Source organism: Glycine max, chromosome 1, assembly GCF_000004515.6.
Source record: "Glycine max cultivar Williams 82 chromosome 1, Glycine_max_v4.0, whole genome shotgun sequence".
Taxonomy (NCBI): domain Eukaryota; kingdom Viridiplantae; phylum Streptophyta; class Magnoliopsida; order Fabales; family Fabaceae; genus Glycine; species Glycine max.
In genome coordinates this window covers 19,815,686-19,840,566 of record NC_016088.4, presented here as the reverse complement: position 1 = coordinate 19,840,566, position 24,881 = coordinate 19,815,686, and the positions used below count along the sequence as shown (strand labels likewise).

Genomic DNA, 24,881 nt, shown 5'->3' with positions numbered 1-24,881 from the left:
CCTTAGAGAATGAGAAGAAGAAAAAGAACAAATCTCTCTAGAAAGAGATGGATTTTACAGATTGAGCACTCAAATAATTCCTTAATGAATTACAATTGAATTGGCCAAGGAATTCTTAAGAGGATAAAATGAATTTGCTCTTTGAGAGGATAAACACTTTGTTGTTCTGAAAATCTCTGAACAATTTCGTGTTTAAGTCACATATATATAGACCATTGATGGTCATTAATAAAGCCTTTGAAAAGTTGTGACTCTTGAAATTATTTTTCTGAAAATCCTTTCTGGTAATCGATTACAGTAATTGTGTAATCGATTACAGCTTTTAAAATTTGAATTAAAACGTTTACTAACTGCTGGTAATCGATTACCAAAATTGTGTAATCGATTACACAGTCTAAAATTTTGAATTCAAATTTTTGTAGCTGTTATAAAACGTATTTGGCCACTGGTAATCGATTACATCCTCTGGTAATCAATTACCAGAGAGTAAAACCTTTGAGAAACACTTTTTTAATTTAAATCACTTGGCCAAACCTTTGCTAATTCAATTAGGAATTCCCTTCCTAATATTCTAGTGATCATCTTGATGTTGTGACTTGTAATCTTGAAGTATTGTCTTGAATTTTAATCTTGAAAAGCCCATTTGCATCAATTGCAACACATCATCATGATCATCATCAAAACATCAAAGCCAATTGTATCTACACTTATTAGCAGCCTCAACTACCCCATTCATCTTGGGCCTGTAAGGTATGGAATTATTGTGTTGGATCTTGAAATCCTCACACATTTCCTTCATCATTTTGTTGTTCAGATTGGTGGCATTCTCAGTTATAATCTTCCTGGGCAACCTATACCGGCAGATTATCTCCTTCTTGATGAACCTGACCACCACACTCCTTGTCACATGAGCATATGAAGCAGCTTCAAGCCCTTTGGTGAAGTAGTCGATCGCAACCAAAATGAAGTGATGTCCGTTCGAAGCCTTGGGCTGAATAGCCCCAATCACATCTATTCCCCACATAGAGAATGGCCAAGGTGTCGCCAAGATGTACAAGGGCACAGGCGGAGCAATGACATTGTCGGCAAATGCTTGACACTTGTGGCACTTTCTCACATGGATACAACAATCGTTTTCCATGGTGAGCCAGTAATACCCTGCCCTTAGAATCTTCTGGGCCATGGCATGTCCGTTGGTGTGTGTTCCAAAGGACCCCTCGTGAACTTCCCCTAGCATCTGCTCAACCTCCCTGACATCCACACATTGGAGCAAAACCATATCATGGTTCCTTTTGTACAAGATATCTCCACTCAAGAAGAAATCGACTGCCAACCTTTGCAACATCCTCTTGTCGTTGTCAGAAGCCTCCCGTGGGTACTCCTTGTCTTCGATATATCGCTTGATATCAAAGTACCACAATTTACCATCTTGTTCCTCTTCTATAAAGCAGCAATGCAGGAGCTTTCTGCGACATCTAAATTCGATGTTCGGCAAGTCCCCATGCGAGGTCAGCTGAATCATGGATTCTAGAGTGGCAAGCACATCGGCCATTTGATTTTCCTCTCTAGGAATATGGTGGAAGGATATGTCATAGAAGAACTCTATCATCTTCTTGATGTAGGCCTGGTAGGGTATCAACTTATGATCCCTAGTCTCCCATTCTCCTCTCAACTGATGAATCACCAAGGCTGAGTCTCCGTATACTTTGAGCAATTTAACCTTGAAGTTGATTGCTACTAGGATCCCAAGGGCGCACGCCTCATACTCAGCCATGTTGTTCATGCAGTCAAAGCCAAACCTAGCTGTGAAGGGTATGCATTGATCATCAGGAGTAAGCAAATCCGCCCCTACTCCATGGCCTAGTGCGTTGGACGCGCCGTCGAACCACACTATCCATTTGTCCCTATCTTCATCCTCCACCCCCTCCTCAAACAAGGTCATGATGTCCTCATTCAGGAACTCTGGATGTATAGGTTGGTAATCATTGATGGGCTGTTGAGCTAGGTAATCTACCAAGGTGCTTCCCTTTATCGTCTTTTGAGTGACATAAACAATGTCGAATTTTGATAGCAGAACCTGCCACCGAGCGATCCGTCCGGTAAGAGCGGGCTTTCCAAATATGTATTTGACTGGGTCCATCTTGGATACCAACCAAGTGGTGTAGCTCAGCATGTACTTCCTTAGATGATGGGCTGCCCACACCAAGGCACAACATGTTCTTTCAAGCAAAGAGTAGTTCATCTCACAGGCCGTGAACTTCTTGCTTAAGTAATAGACGACCCGTTCCCTCTTCCCGGACTCGCCGTGCTGCCCCAGCATACACCCTATCGACTCATCCAACATAGTCATATATAGGATGAGGGGTCTTCCGGGCACTGGGGGCACAAACATAGGAGGATTCATAAGGCATCGCTTGATCCTTCCGAATGCCACTTGGCAATCTTCATTCCATTGGACAGACTAGTTCTTGCATAATAGCTTGAAGAGAGGCTCACAAGTAGCGATTAGCTGCGATATGAACCTCGCTATATAATTCAAGCGTCCTAAGAAACCTCGGATTTGCTTCTCGGTGCGTGGCTCGGGCATTTCAAGGATGGTTTTTACTTTGTCCGGGTCCACCTTTATCCCTTTCTGACTTACAATAAAACCGAGCAATTTTCCCAACTTGACCCCAAAAGTACACTTGGCGGGATTTAGTCTTTGCCGGTACTTACGCAACCTCTCAAACAACTTCCGCAAGTTGACGAGGTGTTCCCCCTCGGTTTTAGACTTGGCAATCATATCATCCACATATACTTTATTTTCTTTGTGCGCCATGTCATGGAATAATGCTACCATAGCTCGTTGGTAGGTTTCCCCAGCGTTCTTAAGCCCAAAGGACATCACTTTGTAGCAGAACGTCCCCCATAAGGTGACGAAGGTCATCTTTTCCATGTCCTCCGGTGCCATCTTTATTTGGTTGTAGCCTGAGAACCCGTCCATGAAAGAAAATAAAGCAAAATTGGTTGTGTTATCTACAAGGACATTGATGTGCGGTAAAGGAAAGTTATCCTTTGGACTGGCTCGGTTTAGATCACGATAGTCCATGCACATTCGAACTATCCCATCTTTCTTGGGGACTGGCACAATGTTGGCAACCCATTTTGGGTATCGAGTGACTGCTAAGAAGCCGACATTAAATTGCTTTTTCACTTCTTCTTTTATCTTTAAGGACATCTCGGGCTTCATCCTTCTTAGTTTTTGTTTCACCGGAGAACAACTGGGATTCAAAGGCAACCTATGCTGCACAATGTTGGGGTTCAAGCCGGGCATATCTTGGTATGACCAAGTGAAGATGTCTTGGTAGTCTCATAGCAGAGCCACCAATTCATCTCAGATAGGTGTGGTCATGCCCGTGCCAACCTTTACCTCTTTATTTTCCTCGCCAACACCCAAGTTTATGATTTCCATCTCTTCTTGGTGTGGCTTCATTTCTCGGTCTTCCTGTTCGACCATTCTTTTTAGCTCTAGGGGAAGCCCCCAATCCTCATCTTCTTCATCCTCAGCTTGGTTTACTAGCTGCTCAAAATCGACATTTGGGTCCTGGTATTAGTACCTTCATAGGACTCATCGTCGGATCTGTACCATTTAATCGTAACAAAAATAAATATGCAGACAAATGAGAATGGATGAAAGTGCAAGAACAAATGAAGAAAGGCTGTATTTATATATATTTGATAGCAAAAGAAAAGCCCAAACAGGGAGAAAACCCTAAAGCCTAGGCCCAACTATAGAGTTAGGACTAACAAATTACATTATGTTTGCCACGGAAATTTCGGGTTTTTCGATAATTTTCCAGTTTCCCAACTCTAACTCAGGAAGGCATGGCCGCACCCAGTTTGATTGCTCTTGAGGGACTTCATCATGGATCACGGTGACCTGCCCTTCACACATCCAACCCACACTGATGAAGCTTTCATTGATGTGACATAAGGGAATCCCTTTCACATGCGATCCTTGCGGCTGGCCCATGCTTCTACCCCTCCTCTCTAGGGCACTTCTCCTCACGTCGGCGCGTGTAGGCTTATATCCTAGCCCGAACCTTCTACAGTTCTCCTTGAACTCCACCAAGCTCACCATGCCATCGCCATTCCGACCCAAACCCATTCTGGGCTCTTACCCATGTCTTAACATTACACGGGCTACCATCAATGCAGCACTGGATGAGCGTGGTGGCACTAGGGAAGACTCGACATAAGCGTTGCTCACTACCTCCAATGCTTGAAAAGCCGTCTCCAAGGACTCCTCCGCGGCTTCTACATATGGCATAGAAGAAGGACAACTTACCAGGAAGTCTTCCTCTCCTGAGACTATGACTAACTGCCCTTCCACCACAAATTTCATCCTTTGGTGGAGCGTTGAAGGGACTACCCCGACTGAGTGAATCCAAGGTCGGCCTAAAAGGCAGCTATAGGCCGGGTTGATATCCATCACTTGGAAAGTGATTTGACAGATGTGAGGTCCAATCTAAATTGGGAGATCAATCTCCCCTCTTACGTCCCAGCGGCTGCCATTAAAAGCTCGCACCACCATGGAGCTCAGCCTCAGGTGTGACACATTGAAAGGCAATTTGTCCAAGGTAGCCTTGGGCATGACATTGAGTGATGAGCCGTTGTCAATGAGAACCTTAGCCACGATATGGTCCAAGCACTTAACAGACACATGCAAGGACCTATTATGACCCCGGCCCTCGACGGGTATCTCTTCATTGGCAAAGGTGAGGTAATTGTTGGCGGTAATATTGTTGATAATGCCCCTAAAGTCCTCCACAGATATGTCTTGGGCGATGTGGGCCTCATTCAAGGTCTTGACCAGAAGTGCTCGATGAGACTTGTAGTTCATGAGTAGTTCCAATAGGGAGACCCTAGCTGGGGTTTTATTGAGTTGTTCAATTACCTTGAACTTGCTTTGCTAGATGATCCGAAGGAACTCATTTGCTTCTTTAGTAGATATTTTCTTTCTACTGAAGTCTTCCTCTCCCTTAGCAAATCTCCTAGCCGGGATCTCCTCATCTAGAATTAGGCTTGCCTTGTCGCTTTCTTCCGTGCCCACCTTCGCCTTTCCCTTTGTGTCCTTAGACTGCACCAACGGGTCGGGTGCCACGAAGATTTGCCCACTACGGGTCATACTGCTCATGCCAGAGATGTTGGTAACCTTGGTAGAGGATAGGTCATCTCCAATGGATTCGTCCTTCCTTCCGTCGGGCTTTTGAGGGGCATACCTCCATGGGACCGCCTTGTCACTCTTGTAAGGGAAATGGATAGGCTTCTTACCCGGGATAGGTTGGAAGCCTTGAGGCTTTTGGGTGGCAGCATCTCTAGTGAAGTGAATCACCAATGGTTTGGGCTTACTCGGGCTTTTGTCAACCGATTGCATGCACACATGTTGCTCCCCCTTGCTTGTGCCACCAACTTCAAATCGACCTTGATCCATTATCCCTTGCAGTAAATCCTCTGCCACAGGGCATGTCTCTACTTCGTGCGCTGCCCCCGACTGTATGAAGCAAGTATCCCCCTTGCCCCCGTCAAAGCAAATGATGCCCACCTCACACAACGTCTTCAATATAAACCTCCTAGAGGTTACCACTTTCATTTGCTTCGGCCTCCGAGGTCCACACTCCTCCACCGCATTAACTGCTGGTCCCCCATGAATAGCAAGAGGGTTTGTCTTTACGTTTGGACCGTCCTCTTGGAACATCAGCCAACCTATGTCGATCAAACTTTGGACCTTATGTTTGAAGGCCACTCATTGTTCTATCGAGTGCCCCGAGACACCCCCATGATAAGTGCAGGTCACGTTGGGGTTGTACCATCGAGGGAAAGGAGACTGGAAAATCTTCTCGGGGGTCACCACTTCTATTTGATTGGCGATCAAGGATGGTAGCAATCCTGCATACGACATCAGGATGGGAGAAAATTCCGCAAGTTTATTTACCGAGAAATTCCTTCCCAGATTGGAACTTGTGCTCGGATTGGAGCTATCGGCGGGGCGAGGTTGTGTAGGAGCTGAGTTTTCAGTGGGGGCCCTTTGTGGTTGAGCGGGTGCCCTTTGCTGGACGGGTGCTGGACTGGAGGGGTTTCTAACGCGGGCCGCAAAGCTTGGTTGATGTTGGGCATATTGGTAAGTGTTGTGAGGGGTTTGTTGGGGCTTCGGCCAAGTAGGAGCTGAAGTCACAGCGTGGGCATCTTCTTCCATCTTCTTTGCCCCACTTGCCTTGAATCTCCTATTGCTCGTGTCGATAGGGGTGACATAATCAAACTTCCCTCTTTTCAGGCCTACTTTGATCTTCTCACCCACAAATACTAAATCTGCGAAGCTAGAGGGCATGTATCTCACCAACTTTTCATAGTAGACACTGGCAGCATGTCCACTATCATAGTGATCATCTCTCTTTCTACCATGGGGGGTGCCACTTATGCTTCCAAGTCCCTCCATCGTTGGGCGTACTCCTTAAAGGACTCATGCTCCCGCTTGATCATATTTTGCAGCTGGGTTCTGTCGGGAGTCATGTCAGTATTGTATTAGTACTACCTAATGAAGGCAGTAATCAAGTCCTTCCATGTGCGAATACGAGAAGCCTCCAAATTGGTATACCAGATGACCGTCGCCCCGGCCAAACTTTCTTGGAAGAAATGCATCAACAGTTTCTCGTCCCTAGAGTATGCCTCCATTTTTCAACAGTACATCTTCAGGTGATTCTTGGGGAAAGTGGTCCCCTTGTATCTATCGAAATCAAGTACCTTGAACTTTTGGGGGATGACAACATCAGGTACCAAACACAATTCTGCCATGTCAGCGAAAGGGTAATCACCAAACCCTTTGACAACCCTTAATCTCTCCTCGATGAGATCAAGTTTCTCTCTCCCTTCCACTGCCGGAGGCGGCACCCCTATCGAGAAATACAACGGTTGCAGAGGACGGGGTTGAGGAGCTCCTACGGTATTGGGTTGAGGCATAGCATTAAATGTCGGTCTCTCAATGGTGAAAGTGGGGTATGGGTCAAAGTCACCTTAAGCATGCTCCCAAGGTTCTTCACGGGTGCCCCCTACAGGCTGGGGTTGTTGACCCTCCAAGGTAACGGGAACGGCGTGATTAGCGTTCTCGTTGGGCATGTGCATGGTAGGTGGCGTATAATTGGGGGGTAAGCCATAGGGGTAAGCATTCCTATTATGCCCTACGTGTGGACCGCCGGTGCTACCCAATACCTCTCCTCCTTGACCCAACACGTCTTGGATGGGTTGGTTTGCTTGGTTTATGGCGGAGGAATGGATCAGATCTGCCTCAGCGGTGGCGCTAGTGGCGGCTGTTGTGGTCGTGTTGCTCTCTATCATTCGCTTCATGCTTAGCATGGCCTCCATCAAGGAGGTCATTTGATCTTTCAAGGCCTCCATATTGGCCTTCATTTGTTCTTGCACCTCTTCTATGTCACCCATGACTCTAGTTTTGGAATGGGTTCGATAGGAGTGCCTTAAAGCATGTTTAGTTATGATGCTACTGCTAAAAGAACAAAAATGCAGTGAGTAATGCGACTAAACATGAATGCATGCTAAAGATACGTTGTCGAAATATTGGACTCACGCAGAACTTTGAGCAAAGGCATATGATTGAACCAAACTCATTTTTATTAAGGAACAAAAATGTTCATCTTGTCAAAATTAAAGCGAAAATACAAATGCCTTAGCGGTTCCTAATTATGTGGGCCATCAAATCGATCGTGTGCTGACAATAATTGAGGAGCCCATGAACTTCCTTGAGAGCCAAGTACACGTCCGTCATTGCCTTGGCTTTGGCTAGCAGTTTGGGAAGCTCTTGACTCCCATTCAAGGTGAAAGCGAACCTATCCATCCTCATCATTGCTTCTCTGTGTAATGAATCGATCACCCTCTCTCTTGCTTCCCTTTCTACTTGCAGGACTAATACCTTTGCATACTTGTCCTCTAGCCTTTGCTCATTGGTTGAAGCTAGACTTAGCTTCTCTTTGTATTGGTCAATGATGGCCCACATGTTTCCTTCCGTCCTACTCAATTATTTGGACAAACTCCTCTTTGACCTTTGACAAGCCTTCAACTTGTCTTCTAATACCATACCATGCCTTCGACTCTCGATTGGTCTCTCTCGGCTCTTCGAAGCTTGAGCTCGCTGTTGCTACCCCACAACACCCCTCAGAACTTGTTTCGGCCCCATTCTTCCTTTTGGGCCCTCTTTGTTTCCCGTTCCAATGCTTCGGCAGTGGCCACATTGACATCCCTCAGCTTGTCACATTCTTTTCGAACCTTGATAGTTGTCGCCTTGAACTTTTCCCTCACTGCTTGCACCCTTGGAAGTTCTGCCTTCAAGGCTTGCACCTTTTCACTCTCCTCAAGGGTTTTAGCCTCTTCCTCACTTGATGCCTTTAGCTTCGGGAGCCAAACTAACTCTTGTGTCCAAGCTTTCAACCACTTGTGATAGCCTCCAACGATCCCATTATTGCTTCCCCTAAGCTCTTTATCTTTTCTTTGCATTGCACTCCATGCCTTTCAGACCCTTTGAAATATCCTTGCATTGGGGTCATTAAAACCCTGTGCGATGAAGGGCGTGATACTTTCTTTTGACAGTGCTCCTCTCATGAGGTAGCCAAGTTGTCTTATGGCAAGAACTGATGTAAGCTCCATTGGAGCTTGTAGGCCTAGGATCTTCTTCATCAATGGATTCTTTTGCTTCTTGGAAGATGAATGCAGTAGAATGGACAAGGAAGAGAGAGAGGAGACACTACTTCAAGGAGAAGATGAGTCTAGAAGAAGCTCACCACCATAGGAGGCCATGGATAAGAGCTTGGAGGAAGAAGGAGATGAATGAAGGGAGAGGGAGAGAAGAGCACGAAATTTTGTGCTCTAAAAGAGCTCTGAAATTTGAAGTTAATATTAAAATGATCAAAGTTAAAAAAAAATGCACACACATGACCTCTATTTATAGCCTTAGTGTCACACAAAATTGCAGGGAAATTTGAATTTCAATTCAAATTTCACTTGAATTTGTGGAGCCAAAATTTCAATAATTATGATTAGTGAATTTTAGTTATGGTTCAACCCACTAATCCAAGATCAATTCCAAGATTCTCCACTAAGTGTGCTTAGGTGTCATGAGGCATGTAAAGCATGAAGGACATGCACAAAGTGTGACTATATGATGTGGCAATGGGGTGTAGTAAGCAAATGCTCACCTCCCCCTCTAAAATTTAATTGGATTGGGCTTCTACCAATTCAATTAAATTTATTTCCCAACACACATCAAATATTCACTTAGTGCATGTGAAATTACAAAACTACCCCTAATACAAAAACTAGTCTAGGTGCCCTAAAATACAAGGGCTGAAAAATCCTATATTTCTAGGGTACCCTACCTACAATATGGAGCCCTAAATACAAGGACCAAATATAATGACATCCTAGTCTAATATGTACAAAGATAATTGGACCCAACCTTGGCCCATGGGCTCAGAAATCTACCCTAAGGCTCATGAGAACCCTAGGGCCTTCTCTTGCATCTTTGGCCCAATTGTTGGAGTCTTCTATCCAATGCCCTTGGGGGGTAGGATTGCATCAAGAACGTCCCCCTTGAAAAGGATTTGACCTCAAATCCAGAGGTTCTTGAAACTCATTAATTTTTTCCTCAACACCTGTAAAAAGAATAAAAGCATATGTATTAGTGATGTTGGGTATGTTAGAGTACGGTAAGGACTGGAAACCCCTTTCGTGGCCATCTTCCCATAAGAGAATATAGTTCCTCACCAACTCAATGAGTGGTGCTACAAGTATAGAAAAATATGGGACAAACCTTTTGTAAAAGTTTGTTAAGATATTGAAGCCCCAAATTTCTCTTATACTTGGTGGAGTAAGCCACTCAGGAATGACCTTTATTCTCTTAGGGTCCATGGGAAGCCCTTGATCACTATTTAAAAAGTTAAGGAAAGTAATGGAATAAAACATACCTTTTTCATTATTTTCATGTTGATTATTCCTACAAAAAATTATGACAAACCTAAGGTGACCCACATGAGCACCTAGGTTTGCATTGAAACAAAAAATAAGAACAAACCTACCTAATGAGTCCCTATGTACACAAATGATGAAGATGTTGGGTGCATGAGTGATTTTACAATAGAGTGTTGCACCACTCAACACATTCATCATACCACCTATCATAGGGATTTGGCGCCTAATAATACCTATTTTAGACATCAACAAAGCACAAGGATTTAAGCTCTTGCGAACCAAATCCTCATCCAACAACTCCTTTACTTGAGGAATAACCTCAAGCTCAAGAGGTATGGTGGTGCTAAGGGATGTTTCCCTTGATAGGAGAAGGTAGAAAGATTGTTTAAGAAGGAGTGCTCTTTTAATATCACATTTTGTTGCAAAATGATTTTCCTTGTTAATAATATTCTTGGAGGAATCCTTTTCCTCCTTTTCCTTCCCCTTGGCCTTTGAAGACAAGGCCTTACTATCCTTCTTTTTCTTTTGTTTTTCAAGTTTTTCTTCCTCATCCCTCTTATCTTTCATAGTTAGTTGATCTTTGGCCACCTGTGAAGGTGTTTGAGAATGCAACACAAATTTAGTGCTAAGATGGGTGAGGGTAATTTCATTAGTTAGGTCATTATAAATGATCTTCCTATCAAATTGCCACGGCCTTCCTAAAAGAATATGTCCTGCCTCCATGGGAACTATATCACAATTAACTTCATCCTTATATGTCCCAATGGAGAGAGGTACCTTCACTTGTTGGTTAACTATCATTTCCCCTTGCTCATTGAGCCATTGAAGTTTATAAGGTTTTGGGTGGGGAATGATAGTGAGGTTCAACTTGGAAACTAATCTTGTGCTACAACAATTGCAACAAGATCCACTACCCACAATGAGAGAACAAGTTTTATCAAAAATTTTGCATCTTGTATGAAAGATGTTCTCTCTTTGGGATTGAGATAGATCACAAGATTGACCTCCAAGGAGCCTTCTAACCATTAAGAGGTCACCTTCTTCATGGGGGTAGACTTCCTCACTAGACTCTTCACCCCTTACTTCATCTTCACTTCAACTAGAGGAAGGGCAAGAAGTAGTCTCCTCTTGACTACTATAAATGTCTTGACCCCTCATGATCATGGTTTTCTTTGTGGGGCATTGAGAGGCAATGTGACCTCTCCCAAGACATTTGAAGCATTTAATATTACTAGTCCTTTCTTGGGAACTAGTCTTAGGGGTGTATTTCTCTATGGTCTTACCCTTATCTTTCTTAGGTTTTGAAGGTGTAGCCCCCAAAATTCCATGGGCTTGGCCCTTCCTTGGATAAGAGTGAGAGCCATAAGATTTTGAAGAAGGCTTTCTTTTAATTTGTTGCTCCACTCTTATACAAAGTTGGACTAGCTCATCTAGGTCCCTATATGGAAGGAATTCAACCTTGTCCCTCACTTCCATATTAAGTCCACTAAGGAACCTAGCTATGCTTGTTCTTTCCTCTTCCCTAAGTCCAGCTCTTAAAAGGAGTAGTTCCATTTGTTGTCTATATTCTTCAACACTCATACTCCCTTGTCTAAGCCTTTGGAGCTTGTCCATAAGCTCCCTTTCATAGTAGGAGGGAATGTGCCTCTTCCTAAGGGCACTCTTAAGATCATTCCAATATTCTACTGGAGGATCCCCATGAATCCTACGTTCCCTAACAAGGGAAGTCCACCAATAGAGGGCATACCCTTGAAAGCTAAGGGTAGCCAATGGAACTTTTCTCTCTTCGCTAATATGATGGCAAGCATAGAGTTGTTCAACCTTCATTTCCCAATCTAAGTAGGCCTCAACATTATCTTTTCCATGGAAATATGGGAGGCTAATGTTAACCTCTTGAGGCCTTCTATCCTTTTCTCTTCTTTGGGAGTGATGTTTAGTATGTGAGCTATGGCGCCCCCTATAATAGTCGCTAAGTTCTTCACTTAAACTCTTGCAAGAGTCATGACTACTAAAGGAGGCATTTTTTTCTCTTTTCATTTCTTTCATTATTTTTCTTCTTTCTTCCTCTCTTATTTTCTCTCTTTCATCTTGACTTATTTCTTCCACTCTTTTTTTACCTTTTTCTTTTCTCTCTTGTTTTTCTTTCCACAACTTAAGGGATCTCAACTCATCTAATATCTTATATAAGGGTTCCTTAGGAGTAGAACCCTCACCATTAACACTAGATGAAGAATGAAGACTCATGTTGGTTCCTAAGTTATGGTTCTTTCTTGTTGGGGGTTTGAAAAGAAAAGGTAAAAGAAACTGTGGTTGAAACTAGCCAAAATAAACACTAAAAGAGGTGTGAAAGATAAGGTAAAAACTAATTGGTAAAAGGTAAGCTATCTAGGCGGTTTGACAATGGAGGGTAAAAGAAATAAGCTATGAAAGTAAGCAAGAAATTAAAGTGCAAGAAATGTAAACTAGGCGGATCCTAAGAGTGTTTGGATGACCTCATTTAAGGTTCCCAACAAAACACTCACTATCCTAATGGAAAATTGCCTAAAATTATTACACACAAATGGAAGTAGGGTGACCTAGCGGAGACTCCCAACTTACTTCCAATGAAAGGCCTTTTTGTTACAAAATTTGAAAGCAAAGCAAATTGCCAATTACAAAATTACAAAGAAAAAAAAAGGTCCTCAATTGTGGTGGCTATTCTCTCTTTAGTGTTTCACTCAATTTGGAGTGCTTCTTAATCCAATAGCTCTTAAGGTGGTTGGCCCCTTTCTTCTTGACTCAAATTCTTCAAGATATGGCACCAATCCTCCTTTCCAATTCCCTATATGGCAACTCACAATCAAGGAAACAAAGAGACAAGCAATAACCAAAGACAAAAAAAAATGAAATGAAAGCTAAACCAATAGAGTTTTAACAAGACAAATTTTCAAGGATTATTCAACAATTAAAGCAATGAAAAGCACAAAAAAGCAAGCTAGGACTCAAAGAGAAACCTAAAATGGCTCTAGAGTAGAGTAGAAAAACTAAAAAAAAAAAAGACTCAAGAAACCTCTAGTTTTTGCACTTGTTTTCACAATAATTTTCAATTTAAATTTCAGAACTAGGATTGGTATAAAATTGGCACCAATTATAGAACAAATTTTTGAGCCAAAACAACAAGCACACTTCCGTTTCACTTTTTTTTTCCTGGACACTGATTTTTCTGCCAACTTGTGTGATTTTTCTTATTTTTTCCTTTAATCTAAATCGTTTGGTTCTTTTTTTATAATTTTTTTCCAGATGTCTAGAAAATTTTGTAAAAATTTCAGCTCAAACATCGTAGTGACCAATTCCCAGTAATTTATACAATTTTGTATGTTCAAGCTGCCAGCACCAGCGATTTCAACCTAGAAATCAAGAGTAGTGTTTATGTTGCTTAAGGCTTGGATAGTTACAATTTGTGTTTGCTTATGCTCAATTATCTTGAATAATACAATTCAAGAGAGCTTAATACTTATTTTATTCACAAATCCAGCCACAACTCAGCACCACAACTCAACTTCATCATAGGCATCAAGTAGGAAACTTAGAAAGCAAAAAAAAGTTCAAGAACAAGACTACTTCTAGGAATTGATTTAGAACATGTTATGAACTAAATAACATGCATGAATTAGACTCAAAATTTCAAAAGATAGGTTAAGAATGACAAGAATACATGAACAAATGTATCTAGAATTCAATCAACAAAATAAAATTCAACACAAACTTAGAACATAATGTGACAATTACTATGACTAAACATGACTCTAAGACAACATGGATTAAGTGATTTACACTTAGATTTTTGTGTTTTTTTTTCTAATCAATATTTTGGAACAAAATTTAGATCTAAAGGTTCAGCACAAGAATATTATGAATGAAAATTGATAGAACCTAGAATCAACACAAAAACAAGATTCAAGAGTAGATCTACAAAATTTGAACCATAGAAATGTAAGACAATGGAGGATATACATGGAGAATAAGATGAAGAACAAGGAATTAAAGAGAATTCACCGAACAAAAAGATAGAGGAAGCAAAAGAACATCACCTAGATGAAGATGCTCTTCATACCACATGATGTAAGCTCCATTGGAGCTTGTAGGCCTAGGATCTTCTTCATCAATGGATTCCTTTGCTTCTTGGAAGATGAATGGCAGCGGAATGGAGAAGGAAGAGAGAGAGGAGATGCCACTTCAAGGAGAAGATGAGTCTAGAAGAAGCTCACCACCATAAGAGGCCATGGATAAGAGCTTGGAGGAAGAAGGAGATGAATGAAGGGAGAGGGAGAGAAGAGCACGAAGTTTTTTTCTCTAAAAGAGCTCTGAAATCTTAAGTTAATATTCAAATGATCAAAGTTAAAAAAATGCACACACATGACCTCTATTTATAGCCTAAGTGTCACACAAAATTGGAGGGAAATTTGAATTTCAATTCAAATTTCACTTGAATTTGAAATTGAATTTGTGGAGCCAAACTTTGGAGCCAAAATTTCACTAATTATGATTAGTGAAATTTAGTTATGGTTCAGCCCACTAATTCAAGATCAATTCCAAGATTCTCCACTAAGTGTGCTTAGGTGTCATGAGGCATGTAAAGCATGAAGGACATGCACAAAGTGTGACTATATGATGTGGCAATGGGGTGTAGTAAGCAAATGCTCACCTCCCCCTCTAAAATTTAATTGGACTGGGCTTCTACCAATTCAATTAAATTTATTTCCCAACACACATCAAATATTCACTTAGTGCATATGAAATTACAAAACTACCCCTAATACAAAAACTAGTCCAGGTGCCCTAAAATACAAGGGCTGAAAAATCCTATATTTCTAGGGTACCCTACCTACAATATGGAGCCCTAAATACAAGGACCAAATATAATGACATCCTAGTCTAATATGTACAAAGATAATTGGACCCAACCTTGGTCCATGGGCTCAGAAATCTACCCTAAGGCTCATGAGAATCCTAGGGCCTTCTCTTGATCTTTGGCCCAATCTTGTTGGAGTCTTCTATCCAATGCCCTTGGGGGGTAGGATTGCATCAAGAATGAGATTATAATTAATATAACCCCTCATTCCCATCAAGGGGACGTTGGAAAACCCCTCACATGAGGACAAAACCCTGACTCTTCCTTCCTTCCATCGGGTGAACCAATTAACGGATGCCCCTACCATACAAGCAAAGAGCTGCTCCGAATTTGCCTTCCCTTTCTCGGCGCACATGCGATGACCTTGCAGGGGACAAACGGGTCTACTTTCATGCCAAAAGAGGTGTGAGACCAGCAATACTAAAAGAGCGGGTGTGCAACAGACAATTCGTGCACCTTTCTTCTCGCACCTTTGGTCAAATGTGTCATAGGCATCGGCCAAAACAGCAAAGACCGGACTTTCTTTGCTATGTGATAAGCAAGGAAGGCGTCGATTGCCGCTAGATCCACCAGCCCATCCACATTTGGAAAGAGGATGACTGCAAATACCAATAGTGCCAAGGCATCAAAGAACGAAGCCCATTCACCTTGATCTGCCAAAGCCTTCGCTTTCTCCTCCAAGTGCTTCCTCGGTATTTCGACTACCCCATTTCTATTTTTCTTTACTCGGTCCAATTCTTGCGTCGAGATTTTGACTAACTTGGCTATTCCCGCCATGGAGGGATAGAACCCAAAGAAAAGATATGGCTTTCTTCCTCTTAGCATACATCCCAATATCTCTTCAAACTCTTCTATGGTTGGTACTAGCTGAAAGTCCCCAAACGTGAAGCATCTTAGCGATTGATCGTAATACTGAGTGAGGGACGCAATGGCTTCAACAGAGACTTCTATCAAGGCTAGATCCCAGATCTTTCCATATGTTTTGCGGAAAGCTTGACGTTGGAGTTAATCCATCAATTTCCCCAATTCTTGCAAACTGCAACCTCTAGGCTTTTAATTTTGACATGATAGAACCTTTTCTTAAGCATGGGTGCTTGATTCGATCCCATGTTTGCTAGAATGAAAAATTTTGTTTGATCAATACTTCGACACCCTATCATGGAGGAAATATGATGAATGCATGAAGGAATGCTTATGCTATGCATGACACAAATGCATTTTGCAGACACAAGACCCCAAGCGATCATCTCTTCTTATTTGCAAGGCATTGAGCATCATGGTTCATTTACAGTCATTACCATGGTGCCCCATGCATGAATTTAAGAAGGTGATGTGGACCTTCTAACTTCCTTTGACAAAATGATGAAACAAATGCAATAAATGAGTGATGACACAATATGGGTACACATGCGTGAGGGCACGTAGTCGATAGTACGAAAAGAAACATTCTAGAAAAACAAGCATGGTAATGCCATCAAACAACACAACAAGCATAGGAGAGACGCACACAAACATGACATTTATAAAGATATGCATGGCAATATCACGTAGCATGTTTGCTCCATGCCCCTATTTCAGGAACCTAATGGGGGGGAACTAAAAGCTCGCTATTTAGTGATAATTCCCAAGGTGGTTGCACCTAGCTTTCAAAGGTTTCTAGAGATATCATGCCCTTTGATATCAAACATTGTGGCAATAGGAACTACCAGCGACAACATATCATCAAAGAGAAAAACTCTAGATGAGGTTTCACTATCATCAAGCGAGTCAGAGACATAGCATGGCCACATATTCGCCTCCACTTCCTATGTTCCCATGGACCCGGGTATAAGGCCCTTAATAGCTCACCGTGTGTGCCAAAAGTGTAGGTGTTGTGTATGCATTAAATGAACAAATATTTATCAATACATTCATTAAAATAAACAACTACACAGAAAGCATTAAAAGAGTTATATGCATATAAGAACATAAGAGAGAGAAAGGGAAACAAACAAAAGAGAAGTCATGATAAAGCATGCACACAGATCAAATGGCCTAACTCTCTAAAAAAGTCCCCAGTGGAGTCGCCAACTATCGCAACCTACCCTTCGGCGGGAGGGCGATGCGAGGCTAACGGGTGCGTCTTCCGAGGAAGGAAAATGAGCGGAGTCGCCACCAACGTTTATTTGAGGAAAACGTTAGAAAAAAAACAAAAGTGGGTCTACAAATTTTAGGAACAAAGGTTTGGGAGTTGTCTATGTGCGGGGAAGGTATTAGCACCCCACGCGTCCGTCACAAGGGACGACAAATGCGCAAAATCATGACTTCAATCTTTATTTATTTTCCCTTTTTTATGTTTTTATCTTTTTGGGGTCGACAAGAGCGGGGATCTTGCTCGTACATATCCTCAATTACGATGAGGAACTCAGACCTACGTAGTTCTTTCAAAGCAAGAAAGTTATGCGAAGTGTTGATTTAGACTTTAAAATGGTTCGTTTTAACCGATAAAAGTAAGAAAAAGGACCGTTAGGCATTGAACCTTTGAACGGATTTCAAGTGATTTTCTTGTGGACAAAAAGCTTGATTATGAGTTTATTTTAGCTTTTGTTTCACTTGGTTATTTTCCAACTCATTAAAAGAGGACTTGCAAAGTAAATGATCGGTTGAAACTTATTTTTCCAATGATTAACCGAGGTTACAGCACAAACAACCAGTTGAATTTTATTTTAATGGTGATTAAACGAGACTACAACACAAACGATCGGTTGAAATTTATTTTTACAGTGATTTAGTGAGATTACGGCTTAAACGATCGGTCGAAACTCGCTTTAAACAAAGAAAAAGATCACTGCTGGTAGAAGAATGAAGATGAAGATATGTAAAGCAAGGATGGACCCCTAAGGGTGCATAGAATGAATTCAAAGCTTCAAAAATAGAAACTAACCGGTCGAAGAACGAATAACGATGAAGAACGGACGAAGAACGATGAAGAACTATTACGAAATCGATCACGGAAGCGTTACGGAAGTTCCTCGGCCTTGATTTTTCTTCTTCTTTCTCCTTCTTCTCACTAATTTCACTCAAATCTTGTTGATTTTAGATGTTGGACCCTTCCTTCACCCCCCCCCCCCCCCGCATGCCTACTTATAGGAAATGAGGGGTGGAGGTTGCATAGTAGCTCACCCAGGGGAGCTGCTTGCTTCCTCCAAAAGTAACCTAGCTCACCCAGGCGAGCTAGTTACTTCATCCCTAAGCTTCCTAGTGGGCCCAGGGGCTGAAAAGTGTCCCAAAAGTGAAAAGTTTGCCCTTCTTTTGAATATTTTGCACATTTCCTTTCGAAACGTCACAAAACCCTATGGATTGCACGACAATTAGTGTTAAGCAGCTTAATTCAGTTGGCAAATGATCGTCCCCAAACGAAATTAGGGTATGACAAGATGGATGTTGATGACATCGAAGAAATGAAAAAGATGGATACCGAAGCCATGGAAGGAAAAAAAAGGAAGTGTTGGATGATAAAGAAAAATCAAAAGAAGATGTTTTCGATTGAAAAGGTGAGGAATTAAAGTTAGACTATATTTGTGACAATTTGCCTTTAGGCTTTGAGAAACCAATGTCCTCAAGATTACAAATGATGGAATCCCAAGATCCTATGGAAAAAATTAACATGGGGACTGAAGAAATTGAAAGCTTACATATGTTAGTAAACTGCTAGATGTTAGGCTTCGAGAAAACATAATTTCTCTGTTACGTGAGGTTAAGGATTGTTTTTCATGTGATTATGATTTCATTGTACATATTAGATTAGGATTTCATTATTTTTAGGGACTGAAGAAATTGACTCCCACTCTTTTTTGTACATATTAGATTAGGATTTCATTATTTTTAGGCCTTGTATTTAGGGCTCCATAATGTAGGTAGGGTACCCTTGAAATGTAGGATTTTTTAGCCCTTGTATTTTAGGGCACCTAGGCTAGTTTTTGTATTAGGGGTAGTTTTATAATTTCACATGCATTAAGTGAATATTTGATGTGTGTGTTGTGGAAGCAATGTCTTCCAAGATTATTTTGATGGTGCCAAAGAATCAAGAGTCAAGCAAGTTCCACAAAATCAAGAGTCAAGAAAGTTTCAAGAATCAAGATCAAGATTCAAGATTCAAGAATAATCAAGATCAAGATCCAAGATTCAAGAATCAAGATTCAAGTAAAGAATCAAGACTCAAGATTCAAGAATCAAGAGAAGACTCAATCAAGATAAGTATTAAAAGAGTTTTTCAAAAACTATTGAATAGCACAATTTTGTTCAAAAGAAAATTTTTACCAAAGAGTTTTACTCCCTGATAATCGATTACCAGAAGGCAGTAATCGATTACCAGTAGCCAACATTATTTTCAAACTGATTTACAAAGTTGTAATCGATTACCATACTCATGTAATCGATTACCAATGTTTTAAAACGTTAGATTTCAAATTTCAAGAGTCGCAACTTGTGATAAAACATTTTCAAATCATTTCAAACTTGTGTAATCGATTACACAATACTTGTAATCGATTACCAGTGTTTCTAATCGATTACCAGTGTTTCTAAACGTTTCTAATCATTTCAAATCGATTACCAGTGTTTCTAAACGTTTCTAAACGTTTTCGATTACACAATACTTGTAATCGATTACCATCATAGTGTAATCGATTACTAGTGACTTGTTTTGAAAAATAAATTACCAAAAGTCACAATTCTTAAGGTGACTTGTTTCTGAAGATTTTTTCAAAAGTCACAACTTTTTAAGTGACTAGTTTTCACAAAAGTCACAACTCTTAAAGTGACTAGTTATAAAGAAATTTCCAAGAGTCACAAACTTTAAATTGAGTCATCAAATGATTATAAATATGTGACCATGGCACAAATTTCAAATATTGATTACTTTGATGCATAACACATTTCTTTCATTCATTCATTCATCTTTCTAAGAGTTTTTGTTCAATACTTTCTTTGTTAAGAAAAGTTCATTGGCCAAAAACTTGTGCTATTCTTCTTCTTCATTCCTTCTCTCTTGTCAAAAGATTCAAAGGACTAACCGCTTGAGAATTCTTTTGTTTCTTCCCTTCTCCCTCTTGACAAAAAGATTTCAAAGGACTAACCGCCTGAGATATCTTCTGTTTCTTACAAAAGATTTCAAAGGACTAACCGCCTGAGATATCTTTTTCCCTTTCCCTTTAAACAAAAGATTTCAAAGGACTAACCGCCTGAGATATTTTTTTCCCTTTCCCTTTAAACAAAAGATTTCAAAGGACTAACCGCCTGAGATATCTTTTGTTTCCCCTTACAAAGATTCAAGGGACTAACCGCCTAAGAATTCTTTTTCTTAACACATTGGAGTGTACATCCTTTGTGGTACAAGTAGAGCGTACATCTACTTGGGTTGTTATACTGAGAACAAGAGAAGGTACATCTCTTATGGATCAGTTCAAATGGAGCATACATCCACTTGGTTATTCAAAGAGAACATGAGATGGTACATCCCTTGTGGATCTTTGCTTGTAAAAAATTTTACAAGGTTATTGGAAATCTCAAGAACCGGTTGTTGCTTGGGGACTGGACGTAGGCACGGGTTGTGGCCGAACCAGTATAAATCTTGTGTTTGTCTTCTTCTTCCCTACACTCTTTACTTTTCCGCTGTGTACTTTTTATTATCACTTTACTTTTGGTTAAGTTATTGTTCTTTACTTTCTTAACTTAGTAGTAAAAGCCTAATTGAATCCAGTAACATTAAGAAGGATAAATTTTAATTAGTCAAGGCACATTAATAATTAATTCAACCCCCGCCTTCTTAATTATTCTGAGTCCACTTGATCCAACATGTGTTAGAAAATAAATTTAACTGAATTGGGAGAAACCCAATCCAATTAAATTTTAGAGGGGGAGGTGAGCATTTGCTTGCTACACCCCATTGCCACATCATATAGTCACACTTTGTGCATGTCCTTCATGCTTTACATGCCTCATGACACCTAAGCACACTTATTGGAGAATCTTCGACTTGATCTTGGATTAGTGGGCTAAACCATAGCTAAAATTCACTAATCATAATTAGTGACATTTTGGCTTTGATACCACATGATGTAGCTCCATGTGGAGCTTCTAGGCCTTGGATCTTCTTCATCAATGGAGTCCTTTGCTTCTTGAAGATCATCGCAGAGGAATGGAGAATGAAGAAAGATGATTGGATACGCCACTTCAAGGAGAAGATGAGTCAAGAAGAAGCTCATAACCATAGGAAGTGATGGATAAGAGCTTGAAGGTAGGAGAAGATGAGTAGAGGGAAAGGGAGAGCAGGGGCATGAATTTTTGTGGCTCAAATGAGGTCTAAACTTTGAAGTGTAATTCTCAAATGATCAAAGTTAAAAAAAAATGCACACATATGGCCACTATTTATAGCCTAAGTGTCACACAAAATTGGAGGGAAATTTGAATATTCTATTCAAATTTCACTTGAATTTGAAATTGAATTTGTGGAGCCAAAATTTCACTAATTATGATGAGTGAATTTTAGCTATGGTTCAGCCCACTAATCCAAGATCAAGTCCAAGATTCTCCACTAAGTGTACTTAGGTGTCATGAGGCATGTAAAGCATGAAGTACATGCACAAAGTGTGACTATATGATGTGGCAATTGTGACATCCTGGAAATTTCTACCCGGAATTTTTGTAAATGGTGCATTTTGAATGACTATATATATATAAGTATTATTCAGTGTATGTATATATATATATATATATATATATATATATATATATATATATATATTCCTGGTAGAAGTAGGTATTTTGGGGGAAAGATACGCAGGTTAGGCTAATTAACGCAGAGAAATCCATAACTGGATGGTTATAGGTTAATTCTCAATTAATTAGTCTAAAAAAATCATCGCTTTGCGTGCAACTTAAAATTTAACAAAACCAACCTCTGAACCATGCTCGGGGTTTCATTCTGAGCGTTTTGATATATATATTGCTTACTTTCGAAAACTGGCCCCGACGGGTGCAGAGAAACGCGAGGGACTGGAACCAGAGAAATGGCACGCAAACCGAGGCAGGATTTTAGCGTTTCAAAGGTCAGATTTTTCTCTTCTTCTTGTGGCTGTGCATGAGTCACATCAAGAGAAAAAGGTGGGCCCTTTTTGTTCCACTCAAACTGGGACAAGTGGCAAGTGCTTTAGAAAATAAAATAATAGGAAAGAGAAAAGCCTTTTTAAACCAAAAAGCAACTTTCTCCCTTCACTCACTCAGCAGAAAAATTTCAGAAGCTTTTCTCCCCTCTCTCACGTAGCTTTCTCCTTCTTTTCTCACCCACCATTGTTGCCCAACAAAGCTCCAACCTTTGGTCACCATTTCTGCTCCAAATCGCGAAAGGAAGGCATTTTCGGAGTCGTGAAGTGCATCTCTACGTGTGGGACTTCGAAATCTCAGGTTTGGGTAGACTTCTTCTCACCTAAATTTTCATGGGTATGGGGCTTTGGGAGATATGATGGGTAGTTTTACTTGGTTTATGCTTTGTGATAGTTATTTGTGAAGAGATTTGTTGAAAGTGTGTTGAACTTGCCATGTTTGGTGTGAGTCAAGCTTACCCATTCAGTTTTAGGGTTTTTATGATGATGCTTGTGATGTTTATGTGCTGAAATTGTTGATGGAAAACTGCTAGGGATGAAGGGTAGAGTTAACCTAGGGTTAGAAAGTGAGAATGTAGTGTTATGAGTGGAAAAAGAGTGATGCTTTGAGAGTTGGAAGGCCAAATCTGGACTTAGTGGTTTTTGGAGGTTAAAGGGAGTTAATCCTAGTTGAAATTTCATTTAGGACTTATGAGAAAGCTTGGGTTGTGCAAGAGAGAAAAACAAATGACCAAAGTGAAGGCAAGAGCCATTTCTAGGGTAAAATTGGGTGTTGAGGAGTCAAATTTTGATTCGGTAGAATTTTTGTCATAAAAACCAGTTTGAGCAAGTTTAGATTGATGATATAGACTTGTTTGAGGTGAGAGTTTGCTCCAAATTTACCCCATTCTCATTTTCACTTCTCAAACCTTGAAAATCCACTAAATTGAGGGGTTTTAGATACCTAGATTTTAAATTGCTTTGGTCTGAAGCTTGTCCTTGGTTTAGACATGATTGATACATGATTTGGGACTTGTAGGATTCAATTTGGGCAAAATTGGATGAGGGAAAGTGTGATTTCGAAAATCTGCACTTTATGCAGAATTTTGCTGTCAAATAGGTGCAGCAGAATTTTGGCTTTGTGCAGAAAGTGTTGTGTATTTGCTGGTTGTGGAAAGAGTAGTACAGATTGGGTTTTGGACGTTTTCTAGCAGATCCCAACGGTCATAAGGTAGTTTTATGTGCTAGAGACTTCCAGTAAAATTTTCGAGTCGATCCAACGGTTAACAAATTGGAACGAAGAGAATATTACTGGGGTATTTGAGTGTGAAAAGCTGTGATGTTGGGCAGAGTTTTCTACCTCTGCCCGGTTTTCTTGGCTGTGTTAGTTCATGATGCTTGGATGTTGAATTACTTGGATGTTGTGGAAGCTTGGGAGGATTGATGGGGACCCGGCGTTGAGAGGAACGAGGATAAGGGCTACGTGGGAGTACGTGAGCTCAGTTGAGGTGGGCAACAGGGGATGGTGGGTTTATGCGTGATTTGTGGATGTGGAGAATTGTTTTGCACCATCGCCCGACCGCCATCTAGTAGCACATGTGATGGGTACCCCATAATCCTACAAGCTTGAAATGAGGAAGTGTGGAAGGGTGAGACTTCCTACTTTTATTCGTTGACCACAGAGTGGTACCTGGAGATATGTCGCGGGGGTCAGGAGACCTCGGGGACGTCAGAGTGGTACCAGGCTGTGTAATCGATTACACAGAGTAACAAGCCACTGGTAATCGATTACCAGTTATGTGTAATCGATTACACAGTGCATTTTACAGGTTTTCATGTTCTGAAGCTGTGTAATTCGTGTTTGGCCTCTGGTAATCGATTACCAAGGCTGTGTAATCGATTACCAGAGATGAAAAGCCTTGAGGTACACCTTTTAATTGCATGTAGTGGTTATGAGACGCATTGGGTTGCTACCGTAGTTAGATCTCTCGTGAAAGAGTCTACCCCTTTCTTTTATTTCTTGTAGATCGTGATGGCGGCGCAAGTAATCCATGATCGAGTGGAGATGGAGTGCCTAGAGGGAGCTTGGGAGACCCTCGAAGGCAATGCGAGGTGCCGATTTCGGGGCACGATTCGATTCATGGCTACTTCATTGGTGCATCCAGAGGAACCCACGCGCACGCTTCAGCGCACTATGGAGTGGATATTACCCACGCCAACACCATATCGTCTAGTGGAGCCAGTCCAAGTGATCAAGGTGACGTCATCTGAGGAAGACCCTGAGGAAGACCCAGAGGAGCTACCTCCTGAGCCTACTGTGGATGCTCTTGACTTTCTAGAGGATGATGAGAACCCACTCCGTGAAGTGGATTCTCCCGAGGACGTCATGTCGGCATCTGAGGCAGACTCGACGGAGGAGAGCGGTCCTGGAGGGATAGCGACTAGTGGAGGCTCCTCATCATAGCAGACAGTTCCTTAGACTAGTTTTATATACTTTTTGAGGGTGGGTGTATCTAGTACTGACTGTTAGGTTTACTCTTTTGTTTTTGTATGGGTAGACCTATTGTATAGGAATTTGATGATTGTATATATGCGGCTGAAGCCGCCACAGTGGACACCTTTGCTCTGGATGACACTATGTATTTTGCAAAACTCCCATATTTTGGACAGCTTTAAATGATGAATGCACTTATGTTTAATCTTGTTATTTGAAGAGAAAGCATTAGCAAACTTTATTTGCAAAGGAGTTTACCGACCATATTTTATTTTATTGTTTTCACGTGACGACCTAAAGTAATGGCTGGCATACCTTTCCTTTGAAAAAGCAAAATATTTTAGAGGTTATGCGTGATCAGAAA

The 24,881-nt window shown here is 41.0% G+C and overlaps 1 protein-coding gene across 1 annotated transcript; it reads right to left on the bottom strand.

The window, feature by feature from the left end:
* Positions 1-685: 685 nt before the first annotated feature.
* Positions 686-2,344, bottom strand: LOC102660924 (uncharacterized). Its single transcript, XM_006573991.1, has 3 exons — positions 1,706-2,344; positions 858-1,624; positions 686-743 (listed from the first exon to the last, which is right to left on the bottom strand). The coding sequence occupies exons 1-3, from the start codon at positions 2,342-2,344 to the stop codon at positions 686-688; spliced, it is 1,464 nt and encodes a 487-aa protein (XP_006574054.1).
* Between the last annotated feature and the right edge of the window lie 22,537 nt (positions 2,345-24,881).

Excerpts from the sequence above, each read along its gene's own strand:
- LOC102660924 (XM_006573991.1), bottom strand. The coding sequence starts at position 2,344 with ATGTTGGATGAGTCGATAGGGTGTATGCTGGGGCAGCACGGCGAGTCC. Across the intron at positions 1,625-1,705 it reads TCAAGGTTAAATTGCTCAAA|GCCTACATCAAGAAGATGAT; the intron begins GTATACGGAGAC and ends ATACCCTACCAG. Across the intron at positions 744-857 it reads AAGAAGGAGATAATCTGCCG|GCCCAAGATGAATGGGGTAG; the intron begins GTATAGGTTGCC and ends CATACCTTACAG.